General features: G+C 41.6%; 1 protein-coding gene across 4 annotated transcripts in view; it reads right to left on the reverse strand.

The window, feature by feature from the left end:
• Positions 1-252: 252 nt before the first annotated feature.
• CPLX2 (complexin 2) overlaps positions 253-15,303 on the reverse strand; it is an 84,729-nt gene continuing 69,678 nt past the window's right edge. For all 4 annotated transcript variants that reach the window (XM_044280814.1, XM_044280817.1, XM_044280815.1 and 1 more), the window contains one exon: positions 253-2,443. In XM_044280814.1, the coding sequence (XP_044136749.1) occupies positions 2,246-2,443 (198 nt within the window). In that variant the 3' untranslated portion in view covers positions 253-2,245. The remainder of the gene's footprint in view (positions 2,444-15,303) is intronic.

A 15,303-nucleotide genomic window follows, 5' to 3' on the forward strand; every position in this document is an offset into this window, starting at 1 on the left:
AAGTAATTATCAAAATATATACAAACCCAATTTATGAAAATGAATCAGTTTTGGATATTAGGTTGATAGACATACACTTCATAGAAATGGGAATATCAGGTGGTAAAGGATTTACTTTCACATTATGTCATCACTACTATGTTATTTAATGGGGTTGTAAATAGTAATGTGATAACATGCAATATAGTGGACAGCCAGCATCGAGCAACATGAAATCATGTGCTTCTTGTGTATATCATTTTTGTCATGCAGTGGGTTGTGTTGCATATTGCCGCTCAGGCTTGTGCACTGTGAAAAGAGGCAAACAAGGGGGTGTTTTGCAGAAGTAGATAAGATTTTTTTTTTTTTTTTTACATGCATCTGGGTGTATGTAACTCAGCTGCAGATGCTGGAACTTCCTGCTGTGCTATAGGCACATAGAGCTGCTTTATTCAATGCCCAGAATGAGAACTGTTCACATGGCTGCTCTACAAACATTACAGTGTGAATCACTGATAAGCTGAAACATTATCATTTTATATTGGCCAGAAGCCATCCTGATGTACACTACATGCAATAGATTTTGTTTTTCTGGGAAATGAGGGAATATTTAAATGAGATGATTTTAAAGACAATTCCTGCTTCTATGACAGACTAAGTTTTTTTGTTTTACAGCCTTGTAGCAAACACATGTTGTTACCTTTTATTAGTGTACATTGTGCATATATCCTGGAAAAGTATTACTGTAATTCCCTAATATGTCATAAAGATACTGACTTTTGTTAATCACAGGGTGAATGGAATGTACCAGACCTCTTTATAAAAATAATGCTACAAACATGGGATCTAATGACAACCATGGGTATATAGAGTGGTTCCAAGAGACTTATGAACCCTGTGCTGTATTATACAAAATATTATGCTATCCTTTATAGGATCTGCAGTTTGGTCCTTGGCATTTTGCCTTGGTGAAAGGGTAAAGGAATTATGTCTGCATGTCTTCGCAATGTTGGACATACACTTTGACTGACAGAGACAAACAGAAAATCACTTTGGTTTGATTACAGAAAATAAGATCTCTCCCAGTAAAAAATAATGACGTGAGTGGCTGCTGAGTGCACACAACGCTATACATGTTAGATTCACAGCTCTACTGGTATTAATGTAAACAAGAATTACAGTGATAGGCACAGGACTAAGACAGACAGTGCTTGCAATTTCAAAAAGGCATTAAACACTTGAATTTTCCTAAGCATGCAATCAGCATTACAGTCATAGAACTCTAGAAGAGAAGTTTATGGACCCTAGTAGCGTTCATGTGAGGATCCACACCAGCCTTCAGATCCTTGTTCCCTTTTCAAGAAAATTATTGCTAAGAGACCCGCAGGATAAATGTAACTTCTACATGGCACCAGAAGTTGTTTAATTTTGTGTAGAACTCTCCAAAATTTCTGTGCAAAGGATGTTGGTGGATCTAAAATTTGGAATAAAAAAAGCTAAATGCTGCAGGTCCCATTAGCAAGGAAGAGATAAGGAAAGGCGAGAAGAAAGAGAAACAAGAAAACAATATACAGTGTACAGAACAGATGGAAACACACTAGGGTTTCTCCACATGCATCTCATGACATATTTCAAGCTCCCAGAAGTCACACAGTGTGTGACAAAATTCACAAAGTGGACTGTAAATCTGCATATGTCACTTGTCACTTTGCATGTCTTTATACCCATATGGGAGAGGAGCTCATTATTTACACATATTATTGACACTTGAAGGACTATAAAGAGCTTTCAGGTATTGTTGATCACTGAAGCCTTGTTTTGTTGTCTAGTAAACATCTATAGGGCACAGACATTAACCCTATCTACTCAGCTGATAACAGCTGCTCAGCAACGTCAGATCCAAAACTGAAAAGTCTTGTAAATTCTGCCTCTGCTGAAACAAAGCAGCAGTGCCAGGTTTGGTCCATGTAACATAGTGTAAGGATTAAAGAGCCATGTCTATAAAAAGGAAATTAGAAGTAGAATATTCTGTCCTTGTGTTCTCCGGAATGTATATATGTATACAACTGTGCCTATACGTCTGCATGTATGGTTATATCTGTCAGTAAAGAAGGTTCTAGATTATCCTATTGTTTTTTTCTTTTTTGTGTTATCCATTTGTGTGCTTTTATGTATCTCTTGTGGTTAAAGATTCCATAGATGGTCCCCAATTTTTGTAGCTGAAAATATGTTTAGCTAGAGAAGAAGTTCACTTCGGTGGTCACAGTTATTTTTTAAACATGTCCTGGAGAGGACCTGGGAGGTACTTGAGTACAGTATCCAAAATGCTTTCTTCTTCCTCTTCATCATCATCACCACAACCTGCTGGAATGGCTTTCTTTGGACGGGTCAAGCTACCTTCACAAGGCTGTTCCATGGCTGCCTTCTCTTCTGCTTCTTTTTCCTCTTTCTTTTTCAAACCATACTGTAAGTAGAAATTAGAACTTGTCAAGTGGATTATATATAACTATTATATAATTCTAATAAAATGAGAAGTAGCAGGAATTTGATAAAGTGGCTGCAGTAAAATTCAGAAACATAAGTGATGTTATTCATGAAGCTAAGCTTAGATGGTAGAGTAGAAATGCTGAGTAGTTGCGTCACTACAGAGATTTTAATGAAATCACATCCCCATCTGATTTTTTTCAAGGTTAGCATTGTTATGCAGACTTTGTGTGGATTCAAATCAAAATATACATCAAGGTCTACATTTTTGTAATATATACTAAATATTTGGCTTAAAAATGTCAAGTACATTAAGTGTGTGAAAAGTGATATATTTAGTGATCTGATGAAATACAAGGTTTTTATGACAATACTGCATATCAAGCATAAATGCAGGGTGGCTCAGTGGTTAGCACTGATGGTGTCCTAGGTTCGAATCCAACCAAGGACAACATCTGCATGGAGTTTGTATGTTCTCCTCGTATTAGTTTTTGTTTCCTCTGGGTACTCCAGTTTCCTCCCACAATCCAAAAGGCATCCAACTTGGTTGTGAGCCTCACAACTGTTTTGGGCAGCTGCAAGCGTAAAAAAAATGAAAGCCAGAGTACTGCAGCTCAGTACCCATTCACTTGAAGGAAACTTGTGCTTACGGCTCAATCCACTGTATAGTTTCCAATGCCGGTGGCTGCCTGAGTCCGACCACCTCAACCCCACCAATCCAATATTGATGACCTATCCTAAGAAAGGGCTATCGAAATCTAAGTACCAGAAAACTTCTTCGATGCATAGATGGCCTTGTTTTTCTTTATTTGTAATGTAATGGCAGCGGTCTCCTTCACTGATGAGCAGGCGAGTGTTGGGAAGGAATGCTTCCTTCCCAACAATCGTAATGCTGATCTGCATGTGTAATACAGCCCAAGTGCTTGCCCCAACCCCCCCATACACATGCCCGTTACTTCAAATGCTTTCATTAAGAGAAATATTTACATCAGAAACATTTTTGACATAAGATAAGCAGAACATTCCAAGATCCATAGAAACTTCATGTTAAGTCATTTTTTCCAGGCATCAAGCTAGAAAACACTGCACACATTTGGAACAATCAAACTCGCTTCAAGAAATGTAATATCTACCTCCACCACACTGTAAACAGAGGACAATGGAGAGATTTCTTTCATTTATGAAGAATATTCTTTATCTGATATAGTGGAATTTAGAAGGCCAATTTATTATCTGTAATCTCCCTCATCTTTCTGACAGGATATTAAAGATCTATGTCCTTCTGCCCATCTTATGATTAGATGGAACATCTGCAGTGGAAATGAGCTGCCCAAGGGAGATGATAGATAGAGATATGACTGAGCTTTCTAATATTAAAACGATTTGTTGATAACTTAGAACTTTCTTAAATCTCTTCAGAGACAACATACATTTGGTTTCCCAAGGTCACAGAAAGAACTAAAAGTAAGTTTCGTGCTTTGAAGTTGGTTTAATCTTCTTTCTGCAAATTTGCTGATACCATTTCTATGAAAGAAATAATAAGAAACCTCTATGCTATTTACAAAATAAAGTTTCAATGAAAAAGCAAAAGGTTTCTTTTTATAGATGTGACAGACAGTCTTGGCAAACACACAAAATCAAATAGAAGATTATTAAATGGAATGATGTATATGTGACTAAGTGCCAGGAAGTTATAAGATGGCAACAAGTAGTGTCTATTATTGAGAAAAATCAACACTATTTCATCAGCCTTACAATGATACAGAAGACCCTAGATGTCCTTATCTAAAAAAACAAAGAAGAATCTAAAGCAAATTTATTATCTTATATAGCTGGCGATACACATTAGGCAGTAGTAGGTTAAACAGCAATTGAATCTGGTGAACAACCATTTCACAGACATGGCTGTACGGATTTTAGTCCATATTGGCCGTTCAAGTTGTTCAATCTGCCCATGAACAATATTTCTGGGAATAGTCTTGTCTAAAGAATGATCAGATTCTTAGAATTAGCTGTCAGATGAAAGTATCAACCACAGCTAACTTTAACCACGTTTTAATATATGCAAATGAGTCTCAAGGACAGTGTTAAACCTATGGCACAGGTGCCAGAGGTGGCACTCAGAGCCCTCTCTGTGGGCACCCGCGCCCTGGAAAAAGTCTATGGTGAATTGGACCAGAAGGGGACCACAGGTAATAACAGACATCGTTAATGTAAACAATGTTTTACTTTTTCATCTTACTCTTCCCACTTTTCCACAACCTCCTGAGATACCCCCACATCCATTCACCCAGCAAGGAACTATTTATTTTTTCCTCCATCTTACCTTCTCATCTGACCTCTTGCACAAATAAAACACTTGTTTCCCAACTACACACATATAACTCATACCCTATCTTATTCACATCTATTAACACTTTCTCTGCTTCTCCTTAATGCTGGTGATATCTCTCCAAATCCAGGCCCCCCTCAGCAAATCCCCACTATCACCTTAACGTTCCACTACAAATCACCTTCTACAAATTTCTGCAACCCCTTAAATCTAATAACCATTCCTCTGATCCCTGCTCCTTTGGTTCCTCTTGCAGGAGCATTATGGAATGCACACTCTGTAACAAACTGTCCTACATTCATGAACTTTTCATCTCTCAAAAACTTTTCTTTTCTGGGTCTCACAGAAACATGGCTGACAACCTCGGACACATCCTCCCCTGCTGCACTCTCATATAGTGGATTTCTATTAACTCACACACCCCGCTCTGGCTGCAAACATGGTGTAGGAGTTGGTATTCCACTATCAGGCACCTGCTCCTACAGCCCAACTCCACTGCCACCCTCCATTACGCTCACCTTATTTGAAGTACACTCTGTTCGCATCTACTCTCCCTCCAACCTTTAAGTATCTGTCATTTACCGCCCCCCAGGCCCAGCCACCATCTTTCTTGACCACTTTAACACCTGGCTACTACACTTTCTTTCTACCGACATCCCCACTATTATCATGGGTGACTTTAACATCCCTATTGCTTCTCCTTAACTCAGCTGCCTCTAAACTCCTATCACTCTCTTCCTCCTTCGGCCTATCACAGTGGTCTTCAACTCCCACCAACAGAGATGGTCACACTTTGTATCTCATCTTTACGGCCTCCCTATCTAACTGCTCCCTATCTAACCTTTCTAATACGCCTCTCCCCCTATCCGACCACAACCTACTCACCTTCTCTTCATTGGTCTCTTCTGCTGCTTCCCCGGTCCACACACTAGCACCCCCCCGCAGGAACCTTAACCACCTCCCAACCGCCTAACGCACCGATGCGTCCGGGAGGTGGTTGATTTACTCCTCCTGGACGCATCGGCGCGTCATCTCGCGATAGCCGAGATTTCCTGTAAACGCGCGCACACAGGCGCGTGTGCTCACAGGAACGGAAGGTAAGCGAGTGGATCTCCATCCTGCCAGCGGCGATCGCTCGCTGGCAGGCTGGAGATGTGATTTTTTTAACCCCTAACAGGTATATTAGATGCTGTTTTGATAACAGCGTCTAATATACCTGCTACCTGGTCCTCTGGTGGTCCCTTTTGTTAGGATCGACCACCAGAGGACACAGGCAGCTCAGTAAAGTCACACCAAACACCACACTACACTACACCCCCCCTGTCACTTATTAACCCTTTATGAACCACTGATCACCCCATATAGACTCCCTAATCACCCCCCTGTCATTGATCACCCCCCTGTCATTGATCACCCCCCTGTAAGGCTCCATTCAGAGGTCCGTATGATTTTTATGGATCCACGGATACATGGATCGGATCCGCAAAACGCATACGGACGTCTGAATGGAGCCTTACAGGGGGGTGATCAATGACAAGGGGGTGATCACGCATATAGACTTCCTGATCACTTCCCTGTCATTGATCACCCCCCTGTCATTGATCACCCCCCTGTCATTGATCACCCCCCTGTAAGGCTTTTTAGGGGCCCTAAAGCGTGAGAAGAAGTCTGGGATCCAAATGTCTAAAAATGCCCTCCTAAAAGGAATTTGGGCCCCTTTGCGCATCTAGGCTGCAAAAAAGGGTCACACATCTGGTATCGCCGTACTCAGGAGAAGTTGGGGAATGTGTTTTGGGGTGTCATTTTACATATACCCATGCTGGGTGAGAGAAATATCTTGGTCAAATGCCAACTTTGTATAAAAAAATTTGAAAAGTTGTCTTTTGCCAAGATATTTCTCTCACCCAGCATGGTTATATGTAAAATGACACCCCAAAACACATTCCCCAACTTCTCCTGAGTACGGCGATACTAGATGTGTGACACTTTTTTGCAGCCAAGGTGGGCAAAGGGGCACATATTCCAAAGTGCATCTTTCGGATTTTGCAGGCCATTTTTTACAGATTTTGATTGCAAAGTACTTCTCACACATTTGGGCCATTAAATTGCCAGGGCAGTATAACTACCCCACAAGTGACCCCATTTTGGAAAGAAGACACCCCAAGGTATTCCGTGAGGGGCATGGCGAGTTCCTAGAATTTTTTATTTTTTGTCGCAAGTTAGTGGAATATGAGACTTAAAAATAAAAACATCATCATTTTCCGTTAACTTGTGACAAAAAATAAAAAGTTCTATGAACTCACTATGCCCATCAGCGAATACCTTAGGGTGTCTACTTTCCGAAATGGGGTCATTTGTGGGGTTTTTTCTACTGTTTGGGCATTGTAGAACCTCAGGAAACATGACAGGTGCTCAGAAAGTCAGAGCTGCTTCAAAAAGCGGAAATTCACATTTTTGTACCATAGTTTGTAAACGCTATAACTTTTACCCAAACCATTTTTTTTTTTTGCCCAAACATTTTTTTTTTATCAAAGGCAAGTAGAACAATAAATTTAGCGAAAAATGTATATATGGATGTCGTTTTTTTTGCAAAATTTTACAGCTGAAAGTGAAAAATGTCATTCTTTTGCAAAAAAACCCTGTTAAATTTCGATTAATAACAAAAAATGTAAAAATATCAGCAGCAATGAAATACCACCAAATGAAAGCTCTATTAGTGAGAAGAAAAGGAGGTAAAATTCATTTGGGTGGTAAGTTGCATGACCGAGCGATAAACGGTGAAAGTAGTGTAGTGCAGAAGTGTAAAAAGTGGCCTGGTCATGAAGGGGGTTTCAGCTAGCGGGGTTGAAGTGGTTAAACATCTTGACTTTCGCATGCTTTCTAACTCTTCTCTCACTCTCTACCATCTGTTCCCTCCAAGACCCTGATGCTGCCACCACCCTATATAACACCACAATAAGTACAGCTCTGGACACTGTTGCCCCCCTCACACACAGAAAAAAAACGAAAAATCAGACAACCCTGGCACACAAACCTGACCAAAAAACTCAGACAAGCTTCCAAGGCTGCTGAGCGGCGATGGAAGAAATCCCATGTTAAAGATAAATTTACCACATACAAGCAATCCCTTCTCATATTTAAATCCTCACTCGCTGATACAAAAGAGGCCTATTTCTCATGTCTCATATATTCCCTGGCCCACAGACCTATACAACTTTTAAACACTTGACTCCCTTCTCCGCCCCCCAGCTCCCCCACCCTCTCCTCTCATCTCAGCTGAGGACTTTGCCACATATTTCAAACAAAAGATAGTCAACATCAGAGAAAGCTTCACTACACAGTCCCCACAGACCCTCTACACAACGCAAAAGCCGCTTCTCCACCATTACAGAAGAAAAACTCTCCACTCTACCCTCCAGATCACATCTCACCAGTGCCCTTGACCCAATCCCATCCCACCTCATCCCTAACCTCACCACACAGTGTTTATCCCAGCCCTAACTCATCTCTTCAACCTATCAATAACCTCTGGTGTCTTCCCCTCCTCTGCTTTTAAACATGCTACCATTACACCCATCCTCAAAAAGCCTTCACTTGACCAATCGTCTTTGTCCAGTTATCGCCCCATATCACTTCTTCCGTATGCCTCAAAGCTACTTGAACAACATGTCCATTCGGAACTGTCCTCTCACCTCTCCTCCTGCTCCCTCTTTGACCGGCTACAATCTGGCTCCGACCCCACCACTCAACTGAGGCTGCCCTTACCAAAGTCACCAATGACCTACTAACAGCCAAAACCAAAAAACATCACTCTGTCCTCCTTCTCCTTGACCTGTCCTCTGCCTTCGACACTGTCAACCACTCCCTCCTGTTGCAAACGCTTTCATCTCTTGGCATCACTGACCTGGCCCTCTCCTGGATCATATCATACCTCACAGACCGGACATTTAGCGTCTCCCACTCTCGCAACACCTCCTAGTCTTATTCCCTCTTTGTTAGTGTCCCTCAAGGCTCTGTCCTAGGACCCCTGCTCTTCTGTATCTACACTTTTGGCCTGGGATATCTCAGAGTCCCATGGATTTCAGTATCACTCTTATGCTCACGACACACAAATCTACCTCTCTGGTCCAGACATCACCACCTTACTATCCAGAATCCCACCATGTCTATCTTCTATATCATCCTTCTCCTCTCCCTTTCTAAAACTTAACATGGATAAAACAGAATTCAACATCTTGCCCCCATCTTGCTCAACCCCCCCCAACAGACCTATCTATCACGATCAATGGCTGCACACTCTCCCCGGTGACCTTAAATTCTGCCCTCTCCTTCGAACCGCACATCCAAGCTCTTTCCTGCCGCCTCCAAATCAAAAACATCTCCCGCATCCGTGCTTTCCTTAACTTTGAATCTGTGAAAATGCTTGTACATGCCCTCATCATCTCCCGCCTAGACTACTGAAACATTCTCCTCTGTGGCCTTCCATCTAGCACTCTCGGACCCCTCCAATCTATCCTCGACTCTGCTGCCCTATTAATTCACCTCTCACCCTGTTACTCCTCTGCCTCTCCCCTCTGCCAATCCCTTCACATACTCCCCATTGCCCAGCAAATTCAGTTCAAAATACTAACAAATACATACAAGGCCGTCCACAACCTGTCGCCTCCCTACATCTCTGAGGTACTTTCCCGAAACATCCCGACACGCAATCTCCGATCCTTACAAGACCTCCTTCTCTCATCTCCTCTTATCACAATTGCCTCCAAGATTTCTCCCGTGCATCCCCCACACTCTGGAACTCGCTACCCCAATGTATCAGACTATCACCTTCAAAAAGAAACCTGAAAACCCACCTCTTCAGACAAGCCTACAACTAGTGACCCTGCTGCCTCTATACCGCCATGGCCAACTTCACCCTCACCTACTGTGTCCTTCTCCCATACCATGTAGATTGTAAGCCCTCACAGGAAGGGCCCTCTCTCCTTCCTTTATGCTTAGTGCAATTGTCTGCATTGTGTATGCATAAACCTTTTCATATGTACAGCGCTATGGAATGAATGGCCCTTTAATAATGAATAATAATAATAAAAATAATAATAATAATATGGTGTACTGATATGCCTTAGACTTGTCCTGTCATTCATCAGTGCAGGGTGCGCTATGAACAGCACAGGCAATGCACTGAATGTAGGCAGGCTAATATAGCTAAGTGATAAAGTACATGGAAGATATACTATATTGGACTGTAGTATTCAGGGTAAATTACTGTGTTGGCACTTTGCAATAAATAAGTGGGTTTTTGGGTAGCAGTTTGGGCACTTGATCTCTAAAAGGTTTGCCACCACTGCTCTAGGAGCAATGGGAGCATTGTTGTTACACTTAGAGGCTCTGCTCTCTCTGCAACTGCTGTATCATCTTAACTTTGATTGACAGGGTCAGGCACTGAAAATGTTATCCCGTCTGGCCCTGTCAAAGTGGAGGGGGCGCAGCAATTTCTGCGGAGAGCCATTATGTGTAACAACAATGCCCTCGTTATATATATTAAAATATCACTTTTATCATCAATGCAGGCACATATAAACATGGGACCAAGAGCACACACAACAGGTTAGGCTTCGTTCACATCACTTTTCAGCCTTTCCGTTCTCGGGGCAGAAAAACAGAAAGGACAGATTCGGCACATAACTGAGCCGAACTGAGCCTACGGGCCCCACAGACATTGGGTCCGTTAGGTTTCCGTTCAGAAGATGATTTTTGAAGCGGAGACAAAAGTCCTGCATGCACAACTTTTGTCTCCGCTCCAAAATCTTCTTCTGAGCGGAAACCTAAAGGACCCCATTATAGTCTATGGGGCCAGTGGGCGCCGTTCTTTCCATTTTCGTGCCCCTAAATGGGGAAGGAGAACTGAAAGGCTGAACGGTGATGTGAACGAAGCCTCAGCCAGTTTCCTAGGTAGAAATCTGCTGCCCTTTAACCTGTCACATTAAATATGTGTCTTTATCTACCGGCACTACGTATGTTGAACAGAAGAAGCTGAACAAGTTGATATATACATGTAGTTTAGTTTATAGTTCACACGAAACTTTGTTTAGAATGTAATCTGTTTTTTTCTCCAGAGCTATTAAGTTCTATGGAGATTCTAATCCTGCACTGCCAGTTACTCTGGTAAGCCACAGGTTGCTTTAGGTATGTGGTCTACCAGAGATTTGAAGGCATGGCCTAAAACTGGTAGCTCCCAGGCAGTTGGGGGCACACAGATCATCAGGTGGTGCAATGATGTCACTGCATCACACCACCTGCACCATACACTTCACTGAGGGTGATAGGAAGTGGACTTAGCATAGTGGGATCAGAAAAAGAAGAAGACGACCCCAGAAGTCCCCCAGCATATGTAGCAAGGGCAGTGCCCGTATAATAACCAAATATAGGGGGACACCCGAAAGGAAATAACTCGGTACAAGCTCCGAGCATGACGGCAGAAAACAGAAGAAAAGAGCTTAGAGTACCATAAGTTAGAAAAATATACGCTTTTATTAAATTCATGATAAAAAACACACATAAAGTGAATGCCAAGGACAGGGTAAGGGAGCAGGGGAAAAGAAAACGAGCGCCATCCTGGATGGACACACTGGTCACAACATACAGACGTGGACAAAATTGTTGGTACCCTTTGGTCAATGAAAGAAAAAGTCACAATGGTCACAGAAATAACTTTAATCTGACAAAAGTAATAATAAATTAAAATTCTATAAATGTTAACCAATGAAAGTCAGACATTGTTTTTCAACCATGCTTCAACAGAATTATGTAAAAAAATAAACTCATGAAACAGGCATGGACAAAAATGATGGTACCCCTAGAAAACACAGAACATAATGTGACCAAAGGGACATGTTAATTCAAGGTGTGTCCACTAATTAGCATCACAGGTGTCTACAACCTTGTAATCAGCCATTGGGCCTATATATATGGCTCCAGGTAATCACTGTGTTGTTTGGTGATATGGTGTGTACCACACTCGACATGGACCAGAGGAAGCAAAGGAAAGAGCTGTCTCAAGAGATCAGAAAGAAAATTATAGACAAGCATGTTAAAGGTAAAGGCTATAAGACCATCTCCAAGCAACTAGATGTTCCTGTGAGTACAGTTGCACATATTATTCATAAGTTTAAGATCCATGGGACTGTAGCCAACCTCCCTGGACGTGGCCGCAGGAGGAAAATTGATGACAAATCTAAGAGACGGATAATCCGAATGGTAACAAAAGAGCCTAGAAAGACTTCTAAAGAGATTCAAGGTGAACTTCATGCTCAAGGAACATCAGTGTCAGATCGCACCATCCGTCGTTGTTTGAGCCAAAGTGGACTACATGGGAGACGACCAAGGAGGACACCATTGTTGAAAACGAATCATAAAAAAGCAAGACTGGAATATGCCAAACTACATGTTGACAAGCCACAAAGCTTCTGGGAGAATGTCCTGTGGACAGATGAGACAAAAATCGAAGTTTTTGCCAAGGCACATCAGCTGTATGTTCACAGACGAAAAAATGAAGCATATCAAGAAAAGAACACTGTCCCTACTGTGAAACATGGAGGAGGCTCTGTTATGTTCTGGGGCTGCTTTGCTGCGTCTGGCACAGGGTGTCTTGAATCTGTGCAGGGTACAATGAAATCTCAAGACTATCAAGGAATTCTAGAGAGAAATGTACTAGCCAGTGTCAGAAAGCTTGGTCTCAGTCGCAGGTCATGGGTCTTGCAACAGGACAATGACCCAAAACACACCGCTAAAAACACCCAAGAATGGCTAAGAGGAAAAAATTGGACTATTCTAAAGTGGCCTTCTATGAGCCCTGACCTCAATCCTATTGAGCATCTTTGGAAGGAGCTGAAACATGCAGTCTGGAAAAGGCACCCTTCAAACCGGACACAACTGGAGCAGTTTGCTCATGAGGAGTGGGCCAAAATACCTGCTGAGAGGTGCAGATGTCTCATTGACAGTTACAGGAAGCGTTTGATTGCAGTGATTGCCTCAAAAGGTTGCGCAACAAAATATTAAGTTAGGGGTACCATCATTTTTGTCCATGCCTGTTTCATGAGTTTATTTTTTTACATAATTCTGTTGAAGCATGGTTGAAAAACAATGTCTGACTTTCATTGGTTAACATTTATAGAATTTTAATTTATTATTACTTTTGTCAGATTAAAGTTATTTCTGTGACCATTGTGACTTTTTCTTTCATTGACCAAAGGGTACCAACAATTTTGTCCACGTCTGTATAATGGTCTATCAGTAGGGTAACTGCAGATATGGGAAAAACAACTAGTAATGTATGGTACAATGACCAACCCATAGGTGCAGACCAAAACCTATGGGTTGGTCATTGTACCATACATTACTAGTTGTTTTTCCCATATCTGCAGTTACCCTACTGATAGACCATTATATGTTGTGACCAGTGTGTCCATCCAGGATGGCGCTCGTTTTCTTTTCCCCTGCTCCCTTACCCTGTCCTTGGCATTCACTATATGTGTGTTTTTTATCATGAATTTAATAAAAGCGTATATTTTTCTAACTTATGGTACTCTAAGCTCTTAGCATAGTGGGAGCAGAGTTACATAAACTAAGGGGGCATTATTGATGCAAGGAGTACTAAGGGGGGCATTATTGTACTAAGAGGCACTAAACGAGACATAACTACTAAGGGTGTAGGAAAAGCAAGGAGCAAAAGATATCTTTATATTACACTTTGCTGACATGAATCGTGACTGGAGGAAGAATATACAGTGGTCTGGGCTAGATGAAGATGAAAAGGGATAGTGCATGATTCCAATAAGATGTCTTTATTTAGTATCAGTATGGTGGTTTTCAGTCATTAGGTGGTGGTACATTGTGTTCACGATCTGGTGGTTATTGGCAGTATTGGTCTTTGTTTACTGGGCTTTATTCACTAGTAGTATAGCGATATTTGTTACTAATAGTATTTTTTGTTACTGTATGACTTATTTAGAGAGGTAACCATATATACAAAATTAATATTTTTTGGGGTGGGTGGGGGGATACATGTTTATAGACCCTAGCAACACCATGGATCTCATGGAATTGGGGGGGTAGGGGGGCAAGTCTACAATTTGTCCTGGAGTCCATAGGGTTCTAGTTATACCAGTGAAGGAAAACACAGTTCTGTGTAATATTCAAATGGTCTTTGCTCAGTTGTAAAAGTTTTATTTGGAACATTTTAAAGATGGCGATACATATCTTGTGCATTTTATAGAAAGTATGTTGCATAGAATACTTTTATGGAGGAAAGGTTAAATTATAAATTAATATTAATGCTTTAACAAAAACCACTCTGGTATAGGTAGCTGACCATTAAAGAGACTGTGCACCTTTGGGCTGGTGTTTGGCAACCCCCCAGGCAGATCTGCCAAGGAGAGCATACTCGCCTGCTTCCCGATGCTGGCTCCTTCGCTTCACGGCCTCTGCTGTGCACCCTGGATGTAAATTTCCTGTTTGATGCTGCTGCAACCAATTCCTGGAAAAAAAAGGGTAATGCAGCAGCACTCTGAAAACACATATAAAGTACAACAATGTCATAATCATAGAAAACATTCTAGTGCCAATGCTACGCTTATTTTGCAAGTGAGATGCTTAGCAAATACATTTTGTACAAAATTATTTAGGCCCATCTGCCACATGGCAAGGTGATCTCTATTAGACGGGAACCTAACACTAAATCCTACCTGTCATGTCACATAACAGGTAGGATTTAGTGTTAGGTTCCCGTCTAATAGACATCGCCTTGACGTGTGGCAGACGGGCCCAAATCATTTTGTACAAAATGTATTTGCTAAGCATCTCACTTGCAAAATAAGCCTAGCATTGGCACTAGAATGTTTTCTATGATTATGACATTGTTGTACTTTATATGTGTTTTCAGAGTGCTGCTGCATTACCCTTTTTTTCCTATGTTTTCTAGCTATGGCAGCGCGTGCAACCAATTCCTGGCCACCGGGTTGACCTGCTCCCATTGCATCACGTGATCATTTGTCATGACGCAAGGTTTCATGGAATGGACTGTATGCCCAAACTGCATTGAAATGGAACTTTGCTTCCAAAATGACTCATTAAAAACAGAAGACTTGCTAACATGAGCCTATTTATGAGGAAGTGAAAGGGTTACGACCATATGGTGTACAGTAAATGACAGGAAGCGGCTCTGAAGCCAATTAATTATTAAGCGGGCAAATCCTGTGCACCGCCTGCTAACTCCTTTCAGAACGCTGAACACTATGATAGAAAATAAACGCATCAGCAGAATTAAACAAAGCAAAAAGGGGCGGGGGAAGACACTTTGATGTAGAGAGCTGTCTCATGAGTTCATCCCCTCCAGGCTAAATGTGCATTAAGACTAAACAGGTTGTAAATATTGTATAGCATAAGATATAAGCATGAGGGAGAACCAGTAGAGAGATGAACATTACAATGCTGATCCATTATTTCTGATG

Source organism: Bufo gargarizans, chromosome 2 (genome assembly GCF_014858855.1).
Source record: "Bufo gargarizans isolate SCDJY-AF-19 chromosome 2, ASM1485885v1, whole genome shotgun sequence".
In the NCBI taxonomy this organism is placed as follows: domain Eukaryota; kingdom Metazoa; phylum Chordata; class Amphibia; order Anura; family Bufonidae; genus Bufo; species Bufo gargarizans.